Source organism: Carettochelys insculpta, chromosome 18 (genome assembly GCF_033958435.1).
Source record: "Carettochelys insculpta isolate YL-2023 chromosome 18, ASM3395843v1, whole genome shotgun sequence".
Taxonomy (NCBI): Eukaryota; Metazoa; Chordata; order Testudines; family Carettochelyidae; genus Carettochelys; species Carettochelys insculpta.
Genome location: NC_134154.1, coordinates 1,244,665 through 1,261,523, shown reverse-complemented (window position 1 = coordinate 1,261,523; position 16,859 = coordinate 1,244,665). Strand labels below are relative to the sequence as shown.

The 16,859-nt window shown below is 47.7% G+C and overlaps 2 protein-coding genes across 6 annotated transcripts in view; one reads left to right on the top strand and one right to left on the bottom strand.

Moving 5' to 3' along the window:
- UQCR10 (ubiquinol-cytochrome c reductase, complex III subunit X) lies at positions 1–2,016 on the top strand. The gene is made up of 2 exons (XM_075013237.1): positions 1–303; positions 1,760–2,016. The coding sequence occupies exons 1-2, from the start codon at positions 16–18 to the stop codon at positions 1,805–1,807; spliced, it is 336 nt and encodes a 111-aa protein (XP_074869338.1). The 5' UTR covers positions 1–15; the 3' UTR covers positions 1,808–2,016.
- A 3,401-nt stretch (positions 2,017–5,417) lies between these two features.
- Positions 5,418–16,859, bottom strand: part of ASCC2 (activating signal cointegrator 1 complex subunit 2) — a 33,280-nt gene continuing 21,838 nt past the window's right edge. For all 5 annotated transcript variants that reach the window (XM_075013164.1, XM_075013160.1, XM_075013159.1 and 2 more), the window contains exons 15-19: positions 15,972–16,091; positions 12,934–13,158; positions 9,505–9,610; positions 8,785–8,861; positions 5,418–7,897 (exon numbers count right to left, since the gene is read on the bottom strand). In XM_075013164.1, the coding sequence (XP_074869265.1) occupies positions 7,726–7,897; positions 8,785–8,861; positions 9,505–9,610; positions 12,934–13,158; positions 15,972–16,091 (700 nt within the window). In that variant the 3' untranslated portion in view covers positions 5,418–7,725. The remainder of the gene's footprint in view (positions 7,898–8,784; positions 8,862–9,504; positions 9,611–12,933; positions 13,159–15,971; positions 16,092–16,859) is intronic.

Here is a 16,859-nt window from a genome sequence, read left to right as displayed (position 1 = left end):
TGCGCACGCTGGGAAATGCAGTTCGGGGCGGCCCCTCCCGCGCGGAGGGCGGCGCGAGGCCGCACTGCAAGTCCCAGGGTGCCTCGCGGCAGGACGCGCCGTTTTAACTTCCGGGCGGAGGCCGCTGCTCTGTGCGCTGCGCCCGAGGCCGCGGAGGACAAGATGCCGCTGGGCTCGCGGCTGTACGCGGTGTTCTTCCGCCGCACCTCCACCTTCGCCCTCACCATCGTGCTGGGCGCGGTGCTCTTCGAGCGCGCCTTCGACCAGGCCGCCGACGCCTTCTACGCGCGCCTCAACCGCGGGGTGAGCCTGAGGGCCGGGCCGGGCCCGCTCCGCTCCGCTCCGCTCCTCGGGGCCGCGCCTCAGGCCGCGGGCAAGGGGCGCAGCTCCGTGCGGGCTGAGCCGCCGCCGAGTGCGGCCGGGGCCGGGGCCCTCCTCGGCAGCGGAGCGCCAGCGGCGGCGTCCCCGGCTGCCCGGGGTCCCGGTGACCGCGCGGCTCCCAGCGCCTGCAGCGGGAGGCGGGTGACCGCCCTTGAGCCGCAGGGCGGCGGTCGGTGCTGCCTGGCCCGTCCCCGGCACTCCCGCCGCTCAGCGGGCTGTGGGGTAAACCCCGAGAGCCCGGGCTGGGGCCTGGGCGCGCGCCCCGCTCGCCCGGATCCGGGAACTTCCTGCGGATGAGGGAGGTTCAACGTGTGTGTTAACTGCAGGAGCACCGAGCGTGCCCAGCGTCAGGCGCGTGTCTCCGCGGCCGCCCTGGGAGCCTGGCGCCCAGGGAGACCTCTAAAGCCCAGCTGGAATTAGGGTGTCTTTGTTTTTGCCTACTCTCACGTGAGCAGTGCAGCGGTGTAGATACTCCTTAAATCCAGCGTTGCTGCTGCCCATCTCCTCGAGGAGAAGTCACGTTAAACAGTAAACTGGCTTGTCTAGCGTGGACGTTAGGAATAACACGACTCTTTCTGCTCACAAACGGGCATCAAGTATGTATTGTACCAATTGATTGTGCTACTAGGCCCAGAGATCTTACTTTGAGTCCTGCTTGAATTGACTCAAGTGGCTTTTCCTCAGTATGAATGGGGACCCAGATGCTGCAACAGTTTGGTGTTTCTTAACCTGCAAGGTTACAGAATAGGGTAGTGGGAGGAACCTGCAAAGTGGTATGACCCTCGACTGCTCCCCTGTGTGTGTGGTTAAAAAAACACCCCTGAAAACGATCTCTATTCTCTTTACTCCGGTGGCTTACTTAATGTAGATCTCAAGTAGGGGGACCAAGCTGAGGCAGTGGTCCATAGCTCCTGGCTGCTCATGAGGCACTCACTTGGGAGAAAAGATGTGGCGGAGAGACATCAAATATCCCTCTAAATGCAAAAAGGGATATTAATAGAAGGAAAAAATAGCAGGTGTGCTGTGACTTGAGAGACAAAAGGGGTATTGTGTCATTCTGCCAGTCCCCTGCAAGAGGCATCTTCATGGGAGGTGTGAATCAGTTATCCTAACCTCCATGTTGCAGTGCATGTCCTTCTCTTGACATTGTCCCAGAACTTGCTTCAGAGTAAGGTATTGTGTGGATGTGCCAAAGCGGTCACCTAAACCAGTGCCAATGCATAGGATATGCTTGTCAAAGGCTAGACAAACAGGGCAGAAGTGACAGGAAATGTCCGTGTATCTACCCTCACTTAGTATTTCCTTTAAAGAAAAACTCCAGCCCAGGATCTGGGGGAGACATGCATAAGATTTTTTTTTTTTTCCCCCCCACCTGCAGAAACTGTGGAAACACATCAAGCACAATTATGAGATACAGGAAAAGTAAAGGGACAGCTGCAGTAGCTGTGCTGCATACCTGTATCCTCCTGGGCAAACTCTTCAGCTGCAAGATACCAAGAATGAAAGGGGGCTTCTGACTGAACCAATCTGAGCCAGAGACCATCACCTCTAGCTGTGGCATAAACCATGATGGACTTAAGGATCTATCCCTGTTGTGTCAATGCTTTGTTAAACTAATAAACTCATTCATCCATACCTCTTGTATGTGTATGTCCAGTTCATCCCCACCCAGGGTCAGTCTGTAAACAAGGGCCTTTTCTTGACTACAAGATGTGTAGGTGTTTAGTGTGGCATACAAAGCCTTACTCCTGGAGCACTAGTTTGGGAAGTAATAAGTTTTTTAGTGTAGCCCAAAAGAAGTGGAAGCATTTATACAGCTGAAGGCCTTGGTCAGTGTTTTGCTTCTGCCTGCTAATGTTCTTTTTATAACTCAGAAATGGAGCCCTGCAACTCTGCTTTAGGGCCATGCTTATTTACAGCTGCAGCTCACTTTTGTGGATGGGGATACATACACTTTTTTTTATCTAGAATCCTGCAAATGGGGATGTATCTGCAGATCACTTTTGCAAAGACTGATACCAATTTTGAATCCACATAGGGCTCCACTTGGAAACCAAGGTTATATCTACACAACTACCCTACTTCAAAATTAGCTGTTCTGTAAGAGTTATTGCATACTGTTCCACATAGACTGAAGTTTACCTATTTTGAAATAATTTCAAAATAGCAGTTCTTTTGTATAGATGCTAGGTTAGTTATTTCAAAATAACTGCTGTGTAGACCTACCCCCAAAGTACACAGGGGAGCAGTAGCCATAAATAGAAAATAGCTTGCTGACATTTCTAAGCAAAAACCATCTCCAATGTTTGTAACAGCATTTTAGTTAGTTATTCCTCCAACTATCAAACCCATGTTTCACTTCCCCTGGATTGTACTCAATGCTTTAACCTTATTTAAAGGAAACCTCATTTTTGCTGTGTAATTAGAGTACTGAATTACCCAGTTTTGGCTCTGGGGCTGTATATTTGTTACATCTTAGACAAACCTTTGCTTGAGGACAGATATGCACTTGTTCAGGATGACTACCTCAGCAGCATTGGTTTTAATTAATATTAATTTTCAAATGCCCTTCTGTATAGTGAGAAGCACTGTTTTCCTTTCAGACAGGTGGCATGAGCTGCATTTAAATCAGGCCTAACCAGGGAGTAAAGGTTAGAACTAAGGGGTTGTAAGTAGCACATGTGCCTGGAGTGTTATCACATCTGTGAGCCCTATGGCTCTTGAAAAGTGAGACATTTGTTTTAAATTTATTGGGCTGGAGTTCTGCATTAGTATGCTAACCCTCTTCTGCTTACATTAGGAGTATGATGAAGTAGTGCATGTAAAAGCAGTAACTACCCTGTTCCTTTAAAAGCAATCCAATCAAGTGTTTTGTACATGGGGTGACAGGAACTAGCTATAACTACCTTCTGCCTGCCCCATATTGTACAAACCAGGGTGGCTGCCAGTGCTGAATATTGCACTTGAATTATCTTAGTGGTTGCATTTCTGCTAATGGTGTACAAGTGGAGTTCTGCTGATGGAATGGGGCTTACTATTATACACCAGTAGCATTAAGAGGAGGAAACCTTTATGGCACTGAAAATAGTGTGAGCAGCAGCCATGGTGGCTAGGGGGCATGGAGAACTAACAATATTTTACCTGTTACTGTAAATGGCTAATGTAGACTCCAGGCAGCCTTAGATGGCTTTAATAGAGGCATCCCTCCCACACCATCAGCTCCTCTAAATTTCCCAAAAGGTATACAGCTCAACCACTGCATTTCACCTGACTCTCCCCCTCATTGCCCTACTGCTTCTGCCTTGGAGCTCCTCCCATGATCCTTCTGCTAGCTGTGCAAGGAGGTGAGAGGGGGTGCTGGTATCAGGATGTTCCTCTATGCCCAATAAAGCTCCCCACTCTGTGCCCCACCTCCAGAGCACAGCCACAGTCTTGTGTCTGGACTTCCTAGTCTACTTATAAAGGCAGTGTACTGTCCACTTCTCTCAAGCACCCACCCGCCCAGTGTCTCTCTCTCTCCCACACAGCCCTCAGCACTGTGCAGCTCCGTATGCACCTTTGGGAGGAGAGAGGTGTACTGCAGCAGGACAGCATAGGTTCACGTTCAGTTTCTGCCGGGAGCCATTTGCATTTACTGCCCTGCGTCTATTATGGTTCCCAACTACTGCTTGGCCTCTCGAATGAGGCTACATTAATATGTTAACTCTGGAGGACTCAGTTGTATGCTGACTCCTCATTTAGTAGCAAGACATTCCCTAGGATATACTCTACTCCCTGACTCCATCACCTAAATCAAGTTTCCCAATCATCATTGCTAGGTACAGTACCAGATGGTTTACAACTTCCACCATATACTTCTATACTGCCTTTTCTCTGCTGAAAAAAAATTCCCTGGAACCTAGCCCCTCATACGCATTAATTCTTATGGAGAAATTGGATTCACTTAACATTGTTTCGCTTAAAGTAGCATTTTTAGGAATACAACTATAACGCAATCAAGGATGATAAAGCCATTGCAGAGAGACTAAATGATTTCTATGGTTCAGTCTTCACAGGTGAGGATGTTAGGGAGATTACTCCTCTTAATGCTACTGCTGTATAATAGTAAGCCCCATTCCATCAGCCAAACTCCAGATTCCCAAACCTGCACTGTCCTTTGTGGGTGATGAATCTGAGGAACTGTCCCAGACTGAAGTGTCATTAGAGGTGGTTTTGGAACAAACAGAAAAACTTAACAGTAACAAATCATCGGGACTGGATGGCATTCACCCAAGGGTTCTGAAAGAACTTGAATGTGAAATTGCAGAATTATTAATTGTGATTTGTAACCTAACCTTTAAATCAGCTTCTGTACCCAAAGACTGGAAGACAGCTAACAATGCCAATATTTAAAAAGTATTGGAGGGGTAGCCGTGTTAGTCTGGATCTGTAACAGCAATGAAGGGTCCTGTGGCACCTTATAGACTAACAGAAAAGTTTTGAGCATGAGCTTTCGTGAGCACAGACTCACTTCTTCAGATGCTGATATTTAAAAAGGGGCTCGCAACCCTGGCAATTACAGACCAGTAAGTCTAATGTCATACCCAGCAAATTAATCAAAACAATAGTAAAGAATAAAGTTGTCAGACGTGGAGAAGAACATAATGTGTTGAGCCAAAGTCAACATGGTTTCTGTAAAGGGAAATCACGTCTCACTGATGCACTGGAATTCTTTGAAGGGGTTAACAAAATTCAGATGAGGGCGATCCAGTAGATATAGTATACTTAGATTTCCAGAAAGCCTTTGTCAAAGTCCCTCACCAAAGGCTCTTGTGTTAATTAGGTTGTCATGGGATAAGAGGAAAGATCCTTTCATGATTGAGAACCGGCTAAAAGACAGGAAATGAAGGGTAAGAATGAACAGTAAATTTTCTGAATGGAGAAGGGTAATGAAAGGTGTCCCCCAAGGGTCAGTCCTAGGACCAATCCTATTCAACTTATTCATACACGATCTAGAGAGAGGAGTAAGTAGTGAGGTGGTAAAGTTGTGGACGATACTAAAGTGTTCAAAATAGTCAAGATGAAAGACTGAAGAACTCCAAAAAGGATTGGGCTACGACATGGCAAATGAAATTTAATGTGGATAAGTGTAAAGTAATGCACATTGGAAAAAATAACCCCAAGTATGCATACAATATGATGGGGGCTAATTTAGTTACAACGAATCAGGAAAGAGATCTTGGGGTTATTGTGGATAGTTCTCTGAAAAACATCCACACCGTGTTCAGCCGCAGTCAAAAAAGCAAATAGGATGTTAGGAATTATTAAAAAAGGGACACAAAATAAGAAACAATATTTTACTGCCCCTTTATAAAACTATGGTACCCCCACAGCTTGAATACTGCATACAGATGTGGTCTCCTCATCTCAAAAAAGATATTTTGGCATTAGAAAGGGTTCAGCAAAGGGCAACTAAAATGCTTAGGGGTTTGGAACAGGTCCCACATGAGGAGAGGTTAAAGAGACTGTGACTTTTCAGTTTAGAAAAGAGGCGACTGAGGGAGGATATGACAGAGGTATATAAAATCATGAGCAGTGTGAAGAGGGTGAATAGAGAGAAGTTATATATTTGTTCCCATAATATAAGCACTAGAAGACAGCAAATTAAATCAATGGGTAGCAGGTTTAAAACTAAAAAAAACAGTTCTTTTTTCACACAGCACACAGTCAACCTGTGGAACTCCTTGCCAGAGGAGGCTGTGAAGGCTAGGAGTGTAACAGTTCAAAGAAGAGCTAGATAAATTCATGAAGGTTAGATCCATAAAAGGCTGGTAGCCAAGGGTAGGAATGATGTCCCTGGCCTGTTTGTCAGAGACTGGAGATGGATAGCACGAGACAAGTCGCTTGATCATTGTCTTCAGTCTAGCCCCTCTGGGGCACCTGGCTCTGGCCTCTGTTGGCATATGGGATGATGGGCTAGATGGACCTTTGGTCTGACCCAGTAATGGCCAGTCTTATGTTCTCACGTTAATGCTCAGCAAGGACTTGTAGGAGGTGAAGTGAGAAATACTGTGGTTTTTTTACAGTTCAAATATCTGTAATAAAAATATAAAGTGAGCACAGCACACTTCAGTGTGTGTTGGAATTGAAAGATATACTTGAAATCAAAATTTGAAAATGAAAAAATCTACAAATATTTCAATAAATGGCATTCCATTAAACAGTCAATTAACCACCGTTAATTTTTTAGATTGTGTAACAGCCCCAATTTGTGTCAGACAGGTAGTGCCATCTCCATTGTCTGTCTACATTCTTGTAAGGTAGTCGAGGTATCTGAGCGCTTTAGGAATAGATCACAGTGAGCTCAGGAACAGTCTCATTGTGTAGAAGTGACATTTTGTATGCCAGGACTGTTGCTCTTGTGACCTGTGTCAGCAGGCAGAGATTGTTATGTACTATTAGCTCAGTGCATTCCCCATGACGGGTTTGATCTGAGCTGTTCTGCTTAATGAGTAGTGACAAGCGGCTATTGGGAAAGCAACTCTAGGGACTGTGACAGCAGAGACAAGCCACTGCATGCCTTCCTCTTACCTAATCTGCATACAACAATCATCTTACTTTAGATGCCTTGATAGTGAATGTATTTCAAAGAGGCTTTGGTTCATTTCTATCCACTGCAGACCTCACTTCATTAAACAAGTTCATAACTGCAGCCATATGATAGTTCACTGCCAACAGATACAGATTAAATTAAGCTGGATTCTTTGATAAAAGCTGCAGAAGAAAATACCAAGCCAAAAGATTTAAAGCCTTTATCTGTATGTTTCCATACACACTTCTCACTCGAGGGAGAAGAATTTCCATCACGTCGCTTTTGAGCAGAACTCCTAGACCGTCAGCTATGGGAATGGCCTGTTGTGCATGCGTTTTTGGACACCCTGCATGAGCCTGTAGCAGCACAAGGCACCAGGTGAGGAGTGGGCAGCTGTTACTGGTGGTACAATCAGGTAAATTTATCACTGCCAGTGGTAGTGCTCGTTCTAAGTGCTCTTAACTGTGCTGACTGGATGCCTTGGGCAGTTGTGGAGTTGGGGGAGGTTTCTAATATGCAAACAAAGTTCTTGCAGAATCTTTACGAACAGTTAAAAAACTGACAAAACGGAATGGCTGCTGCAGCCTGTCTGGTGCATCAGAGACCTGCTGCTGATTACTGTACTGACAACAAAACACAGCAGCAAGCCTGGAGGATGGCTAGTTCCTGTTCATACACGGCTAGCTCTCCCAATGGCTGGGTATTGCACCATAACCGTCAGACCTCAGCAGTGAAAGCCTGGCTCCAATGCAGTGCCTTGGGGAACGAGTCCTTCAGGAAGGGATCATGCCTTTGTTCCGCTTCCTGTCAGCCATGACTCGGCGGTTATGATTAGCTCTTGCCCCTTTGTTGGCTTCCTTCTTCCGTCGCTCCTGGACCACATCCCGGCTCTGTCCGTGCCCCTTGGCGTTCCCTACAACGGCCATGGAGTTGTCATGCTTGTACCTGGAGTGTCGATACAAATGGGAATCACCACAAGTTCTGCACTAGGCACACTGAGGGGCATAAATCTAATTTCTCCTTCTAAAACAAAGGATCCTAAGAAAGCTCTAATACGGTGAGAGCAAAGCTGAGAGGCATCGGTCCGCACAGTCCCCTCCCCGACGACCAGTGAGCCGTGCAGAACTTCTATCCACCAGCCACGCTGTGATAGCTCACTTGTCCTGCTTGTAGCATGCCTGCAGCCAGTCAGATATTGCACTGGGCTGTCCCAGCATCCCGCGTGGTAATTATTTAGGACCTGGGATGTTCCTGGACCCCAAAATCCTACTCCTCTTACCTAGGTTCCTGCTGTCCCTTACCCATATAGCTACAGTAGTGATGGGATTTGCCAGGTAACCGTAGCCACACTAGGCAGTGAAATGGAAGCTGAGTAAGAGTCTGGGAATGGAGACCCTGCCAATCAGTCTTTCAGCAGATGGACTGGCATTCCTGAATGCCAAGCTGAGGCTGTGCCTACACCACACACCTTACAATGTAGAGCTCTCCTGAACAGAGAATAAAACCACCCCCACGAGGGACAGCAGCTTTGTCACTGTGAGAGCAGCTCCTCCCAGCACAGCACTCTCCACACTGGTGCTTTTTTCAGGAAAACTTGTGTCATTTGGGAGTGGTTGTTTCCTCCACACTCCTGAGTGACAAAAGTGCTGTGTAGACGTTGTCTAAGACCTGGACCTTCTAATCAACTCAAGGTGCAGCTTACCACTGGGGTTGGCACCCTGAAGAGACAGGAACCACCAAGCAGGAAATCCTGGCCCACTGAAGTCAAGGAGTGTTTTGCCACTGACTTCCGTGGGGCCATGCTGCACCCCTAGAGAGCAGCTCCATCTTACCCCTTCCTTGCAAGGTAAGTCATTCGTCTGGCTTCAGCTCTCTCCCTCAGCACTGCTGGGTCCTGCACAAAATGGTCCTGTGGGGAATGGGAATAAAGTCTTTAATATCATTATCTCCTTATCAATATTCAGCATATCTCTGTGAGCTATGGAAGCCTGACTTCTTCTGACTCCATGATGTGGGGAGAGTCCCCCACATCCCTCTGCCACAGTGATTAATTACAGCCAAGCAGTCCTAGTGGATCAGTGACCGAGAGTGACTGATGTGAGATTCCAAGGGGCTCAAAATGAAAAGCATCAGAAATCTTGACTTGCAAATGTTTTCTCTGAGATTTCAGGGCTCCCCTACCCATCACAGCCAATTTCCATTAAATCCATGACAACCATGAAACCATTAGAGCGTTAATGAGCCTCCCATCTGCCCTCACACGCTCTACTGGCGTCACCTCCTCTCCTACGGAGAGGCCACGCTCACCCCTCCAAGGGCTAAGCGTCAGGTGACAGGCCTAGGCGGGGACTTTGTCGCCAACGGCACTCTGAGGACACTTCACAGCTCCACCTGCTGCAGCCTCAGTGCTAACACGCAGAGAGCTGTGCTGGGGCAAAGGGTGGCCCCTTCCCCAGTTACTGACCAGGGCTTCAATGGGTGAGGATAACCAGGCACTCAGCAGAACTGAGGATAATGCCTATTCCCACCAGCCTGCACACTAAGCTCGTCACCTTTGTTGTTTCCTTTTCAGGCTCCTCTGCTTCCTCCTCCTCCTCCTCCTCTTCTTGTCCTTCCTCCTGTCCTTTGGGTCTCAGGACTTGGGGGATGGTAAATGGCCTTGGAATTGGAGAGAGAAAGGTGAAAGATTCAGCACTATTTCATCCGGCAATTCTGGTGCTATAGCCAGTCCACCAGTCTTCTAAGGCACTTCTGAATTACAAAAGGACAATTCTTTCAAGAAGGAAAACCCACAGCACTTAGGGACCTGCCTAGTTTGTAAAGCAAGTGACTGAATTAGCAAATCTTGAAGGAAAGAGCAACTAATGACAAGTCTTCCATATTCCAATGTCTGCTAAGAGGTCCACAATTGGTGAATATTAACTAACACGGAATCAAATAACTTGTTTATTATTAAAAGCAGTGAAAACAATGGTTACTGCAGCAGGGAGGAGGGTGAGAGTAGAACAGCTGTACATCTCTCATTCGTTGATAAAGGGGAGAACAAGTTACCAGCTTGCTCAGTATAAACCTTTATGCAGTGTCAGATGCATTTCTCTGGGACTCTGCTCCCTCTGGGGCTGTGCATCTGGGTGCAGGGTCAATCTGTGTAACTGAGCTGTTCCCAATGGCTGTGACCCCAACTCTGCACCATAGCTGAGGGAAACCAGAGGTTCTGGCCCAGCAGAACAGGGTGGTGCTGTGCCCCAGAGGGTGGGTTGGTGGGCTCAGTGGTATTTTCAGCCCATTGGGTGACAGTTTCAGGGGATCTCTGTGACCAATCCTGTCACAATATACACTGGAAGTCAAGTGCATCCCCAATGTAGCTTTATAGGGGTCAGTGGGAATCCCTCTCCAGACCATTCCCACACAGTGATCCACCTCAGATGTACAATATATATCCAGACATCCAGCATGATCCTGAGCCCACAACAACTGGCTAGCTGGCCATACAGATTTCCTGGGACTGCTGCCTCAGAAAAGGGATGACCCTGTGAAAACCTGGACAGGCAGCAACACTACTCCAGGCTGATTTGGGAGTTTATATTTGGTTAAGTTCTCCCTTTTGATCCATGCACATCTTCAGTGCCCCATGCAATGTTTTTTTCACATCTATTAAGTTTAGATTAAAAAGGGACAGGGCCACCTCAAGGCACGAAGAGGATGGCATTTCATGCATAGTGCAGATTGCAAGAGAAAAGACTTGAGACTCCGAGGGACCACAGAGCTGCACAAAAAAAACATGCCTTCCTCTAACACAAGCACATTCAGAGACTACCCAGAAAGCATTGTGCAAACAGCAAGGCATTTGATGGTTCACTCTCTCTAGACCTCAGCACACAGCGGTAGGGTTGGGAGTGGCATGTAGGCAGATCAGCTCACCTTACACGCTCACCATATTAAAATCACTTACTTGCTCAAAATAGTCACCCACTTTAAAACTGCTGTGATTGGTCAGAGGTTGTCCCACTGACTGTGCTGCCCCCATTATGCCAGCTTTGCACCAGCTATGGAGTCCTTCACACAGGAGAAAATCCGTTGGCTTTAAGGGCCCTTTGTATACCTCGAGCAGTACAAAAGCTGAAGCTAAGAGGAGAAAAATACCTCTCTATTTCTGATTCTACTGTCATTCTTCACAAGGATTCCATTTAATTTTAAATCTGTGCTTGTGTCAGCACGAAAATGAAGACTTCAAAGGCAAAAGCGCACAGCCTTTCACATCAGACCTTGAAGCCTCACGTTCAGAAGTGCTGAGCACCCTCGACCCTCCCAGAAAAGCCCGTGAGAAAGATGAGAGCTCATCATTTCTGAAGGTCAAGCCCCAGGGTGTTACAGGTGAGCTGTTTTCAACCAAGTTTGCAGAACTCTAGAAAGAATCCAAAAGACAACAAGGGCAATATTTCAATATTTTGTTTGGAATGGGATTAACGCTGTCTGTTAATATGGTAGAACTGCTGCTGCCTAAAAGTGCTCTTATGGATTAAAAATGACTCTGCAAATCACATGAGAAATATTATGCTTACAGCTCCCAAGAGATGGAGAAATAGAAAGAAAGAAAAATGTGTGTAATTGTCAAAGTCTCATTCCATTTCCTAATGGGCCTCTAACTACGCTCTTGGAATGAATGCTTTGAAGTTGCAATCTTCAGCTAACCCTCCCAACACCTGGAGCCAGCTTAGTATTAGCCCTATTTTGCAGATGGTGAGACTGAGGCACAGAGAGGTGATGGTCATGTTCTCAGACTGGAGTGGAGCCCAGAGCTCTCTGAGTCACATGCTCTAATGCAGGAACAGGGAAGCTTTTTTGGCTTGAGGGCCACTAACCCACAGAAAGGTCAGTTGGGGGCCACACACAAGTGAGAAGCAAAACAAACCCCTCGCTGACCCAGCCCCCAACTGGAAAACAGAAGAAACCCTCACTTCACTCATGCAACTCAGGCACCAGAGTTCTCTGGTGCTCCAATCCCACAGGGAGGGGAGCTCAGGGCCAGATTAATTCTTCTTGGGGACTGGGGCTAGTACTTTTTGTGGGGCCAAAAACGAGGGGTTCAGTGTGTGGGAGGGAGCTTTCAGGGCATTGGGTGGGGCTGTGGAGTTCGGGCAGGGGGTGGGGTGCAGGGTCTGGGTGGGAGGTAGGATGCAGGAGTGGGCTGGCCCTGCACTTGCAGTCATTGCCCCCGACTGTTCCCATCAGCTGCTGATTCCCAGCTGAAGGAAGCAGTGGGGGAAAAGCCTGCAGACAAGTGCTATCGACCCTGCACTGCCAGTCCCCTAGCCCGGCAGGAGGGGAAACGGCAGCATGCAGAGCTGCTTCCTCCCCCATGCCAGGGAGAGCCAGCCACACAGGACCCTTCGCCTGTGCGCCACTGAGTGGGTAGAGGGAGGAAGAGCCCCAGGGCTCCTGAGCTGGATCAAGGCAAGTCAGGGTCAGATCCACCCTGTGGGTTGCAGGCTCCCCATCCCTGCTCTCATTACTGGATCACAGAAACAGCCTCCGGGGATGGGGGGAGCTGCCAAACATGCCAGAACTGAGGTCAGCTTTTTCTTACTGTTTGCCCAGCAGCTTTTCTGTCTTGGGGCAGTGGGAGAAACAAGCGTAAGAGGCCAATGCATACCTTCCCCAGTCACCAGAGCACCCTGCTGCGTGCAGACGGAAGGGCTGCCTCGGTGCAAGCTTCACCTCTGAGCAAAGCCGCCCTCTTCAGTCCCACAAGCAGAGGAAGGGAGGGAGATGCAGGAGGAAGGGGGGAGCACAACACCTCCCGGTTCCCATGGCTGGAGAAGCTCCCTGGCCAGCTGCAGAAATGGGACAGCCAGAGCCCCTCCTGGAGGCAGTGGAGATCTGTGTGCAGGACAATCTTTCCTCACACCTAGCATGCACACCGGTGACTTACAGGAAACACCAACCCCCCTCTTCCTGCTGGCCAGAGCGGCTGTACCCACCTCCTGCTGATCAGCTCATCATCAGAGTCAGCGTCGTTCGCCCCCACCTGGTTGCCGTCGTAGGTGTCATCGTATTCATCCTCGTAGTCAACCCTGTAGAACTGGGGTTCCCCCTCCTGCTCAGGGACCTCCTCTGTGACCACGCTGTACTGGCTGTAGCGCTCCTTCTGCTCAGCTATCAGGCGCTTGTCATTCAGCAAACTCTTTGTTGTGTCCTTGTCCTTCCTGGAGGGGGCAGAAAGAAGTAATGGCAGTCAGAGCTGCTCTTTCCAGCTGGAGTTTTTGAATAAATGGGAATTAAAGCACTGGCTGCTGACATCATTAAGCCTGCTGCAGAACCTTTCATCTCAAAGCAGCTCATGCACATAAGCCTTGCGGCTTCCCTTCCTGAAGTCAGTCATGGAGATGCAAAAGGAGCATTTGCCCCATTAATGAAAGCAGCCCCCACTTCTGGTTTGGAACATGGCCATCGTTTAACACCAGCAACTAGTCAGAACAGGGATGGAGACTGCCACTTCTAGCAGAGACTGCAGGGGAGAGTTCAAGAACGGCCAATGCAAACTTCCGCTGGAATTTGACCAGGACCAAATGTCTCTGAAGGTACCATGGGCTGTGAATGCCCACAAGTGGGCATGGCCTGGAACTTGCCTGAGCTCAGAGGCAGCCTGTTCAGGTTCAACCATTTAATACCAGGCTGCACTATTGGTTCACAGTGGCTAAACAGTAGCACTAAAAGACTCAAATTAAGGTTCCATGCTGCACATATTACATGTTGTGCACCTCCCTCCAAGCCAGAGAGCTTCCAACCCCAGGGTCTAATGGGAGAGACAAACACATGAGCAGAGCACCAGCTAACAGTGAGACAGGTATGCACACTGCAGTAAGCAGAGGTTAGGAAAGCAGAACTCAGAGGGGAAAAACAGCAGGACAAAACACGGTGCAGTGAGATCTGCCTCAGCCAGGAAATCCGAGCCCCACAGTTCCAGCTCTTTGCAGTCCTGTTGAACTTTACCGAAATATCACAAAGCACTTAATGCCCATCTACTAGGCCTCATTGAAATACTGTGAGCAAAGTAATATTATAGAGAGGGCAATCAAGACACGGAGGTACTGCCAATATCAAGATAAGGCCGTGACTTAGCATCACTCAGTCGCATGAGGGCCTGATACCTCTTACTGAGTTTTCAGACATTATGAGTACCCACTGGTTCTGTACAGTGACCAAGACCTTGTGATGAAGTTGTAAACCACATACGAGAACTTATTGTAGACTTACAGGAAAATCCCTTTCTGGGCCTAGCCAGGACAGCCTGCAGAACCTGTCTGGTGAACAGTACTGCCAGGTTTCTGAAACATTCTTGCAAATGTAGGGGAAAATTTTTCCAGCCTGACCATCGATTCCATTCCTATTCAAAACCTCTAAATCAGATGAGAGACGAATCTGCTTCTCCTTCCTCCACGAGTCACTGCTTCTGTGATTTCTAGTGCTGTGCTTGAATTTAGTTGCAACTACTTTCAAATATTTTGCTTTCCTCCCGTGTGTCTGCCCAGGCTGGGCTAAGAGCTCCTGCTGGTATTCAGCAAAGAAGCCAACTAAGTATTTGATAATTGTTTCGTGTTGATCTGGCCTGATGAGTTTGCAACAAAGCTTCACTGGGGCACACAAGGCCATGTACTTTACTGGCATAGCTACGTCAGTGTCTCTATACTAGAGTGCTACCTCCGCCGACGTCGTTCACTACTTCAGCATACCCATTCTTCCACCAACATAGCTGCCTCTATCTGGTGGGTTAGACCAGCTTAACTCTGGTGGTCACAACCCTGACCAGGATAGCGGTGCTGACCTAACTTAAGTGTAGCTCATGCTTCACCTAAATCAACTAACAACCACTACAGTAACTGGTAGAGGGGGTCATGTCCAAACTGCCCTCCTCCTATCCTTACAAGGAATACTTCCACTGACTTCAGAAAGGGAGCATGGGGGACTGAGCCAGGAGCCCAGCTGCTCCCCCTGGACTCGTTGCTCCCCTTCAGGAACAAGGCAGTCACCAGGGCTACTGCCAGGGAGCACGGCACCTGGAGCCTAGAGGGCTGCCAGGTTCCCAGGGGAGAGCAGAGAGCTAGGCAGGTGCCGCACATCTGGAAACAGGGAGTTACGGGCAGCTGGGCTGTAGCTAGAAGCTCTTTCCCATCCCAGGCTGACAGCCTGAGCTACTAGCAGCTTTCCTGTCAGTTTCACAGCTCCAGAGAGCCATGAAGTTAAAAAGCACAACAGCTGACAGCTCATATAAGTAAGCTGCTGCAACACCCTAACTACACCACCATAAGCCTCTCATGGCACTGGAGTTATTATGGTGAAATAGAAGGGCACTTAGATCAGCCAGAGCAAGCCCATAGTGTAGACAGAGACTTAGTAAAGTTGACATAAGCTTTCTTATGTTGACCTAACTCTGTAGTGCAGACCAGGCCTTAGCCACCAATTCTAGAGGGACTTTGGGATTGTTCTTTCTATCCAATTGATTTCAAGAACACAATGGAGATAATGCACTTGAACTCCAGTTCCAGGTGAACTCCAGTTACTACAGCTGAACTGGGGGAGAGCTGGGATCACCGCTAGTGACTGGCTAAGAATTGTGCCCACACTATTACATATTATTTAAATAAAACTAACTCGGCTATCTCAAACAAATCTCAGACCGGAGTCAGATGTTAAATTGAGTCCAAGGCAGCATCATCAACAGTACAAGCTGAATAAAAAGAAAGGCCACAAGACTTTCGTTTGAATTTCCTAGTGATAATGAGATCATGGCCCCAAAAGTGCAACAATTATGTTTTCCTGTCAAATCCGACCAAATCCCTAGCCTTAGCTATTTGGAGGCAGGTGATCAGGAAAATAACAATCAGCTGGCCTCAGACATACAAATATATTGCCAGAGGATTTCAATAGGATTTTCTTAATTGAATTTGTTGCTCTAAGACAGTGTGTGGAGATTTAATCCACCCTATCCAAAAGGGCTGATTAAAGCTGTGATACTCACCTCTTGCCTTTTTGTACCCGGGACAGATCTACTGAGTCCCTACTAAATACATCAAACTCATCATCCTGGAAGATGTTGTTTCGAGAAGCTACCAGAGGGGTTGGTTCTGGCTTTACCTGCCTGTTGGAAAGGAAACAGAACAGAAGCCGCTGAGATAAAGCTAAGAAGGGACACATTCTCTCAGCTGACACGCATTCATGCTATGATCTCCATAAGCTGGCCAATCCCTTAACCGTACTCAGCAGCACCAAGTCCAAAACTGAACAGCATCGAATTGCAACATCTCCCATCATTTTCTGTTTCGTAGCCCCAGAGAAAGATCCAACACTTTGCAGGTCTGGACTAGAGGTCTCATACCAGGTGGCTAATCTCCACAGGGCAGCTCAAACCTACTTAGGAGAAAACCCTTCTTTTAAGAATGGACAAAACTAGGAGTATTCAACACTGAAGCATGCTTATGCTCAGCAAAGCAACTTGATAAAGCCAACACTGTATGTACATATTGGAAAATCCCAATAATCTGTTTCAGATGGTTTCAGGATTTGCCTCCCTTTGGTTCCTTATTTCTTCTGGTGCTGTACACCCAGTCAGGAATGTGAAAAAAGTCAGTTGTGCCCTGTTCTAAGATCACCAGGAAGTACAGTTCTGCCTTTGCCACCCAGCTGACAATTTTATTGATGATGCACAAGACAAAACAGAATCCACCCAGTCTCCCATAAGTGTTGACTCTGCAGCGCTAACAGAGACGCAAAGCAGTTTGTGCCAGCAAAGTCAGCAGATCTGCTTATCCCAGAATAAAAAGCAGACTTTTATGAACAAAATCACCATCTGATATAGTCACTATTCTGAAAAAGACTGCATTTTTAAAAAAGTTAATCACATACCAGA

What these genes read in the sequence shown, in the direction of transcription:
- UQCR10 (XM_075013237.1), top strand. Translation starts at nt 16, where the DNA reads ATGCAGTTCGGGGCGGCCCCTCCCGCGCGGAGGGCGGCGCGAGGCCGC. An exon ending in ACGCGCGCCTCAACCGCGGG is followed by an intron (nt 304 to 1,759) that starts GTGAGCCTGAGG and finishes CCCCACCTGCAG; the next exon opens with AAACTGTGGAAACACATCAA.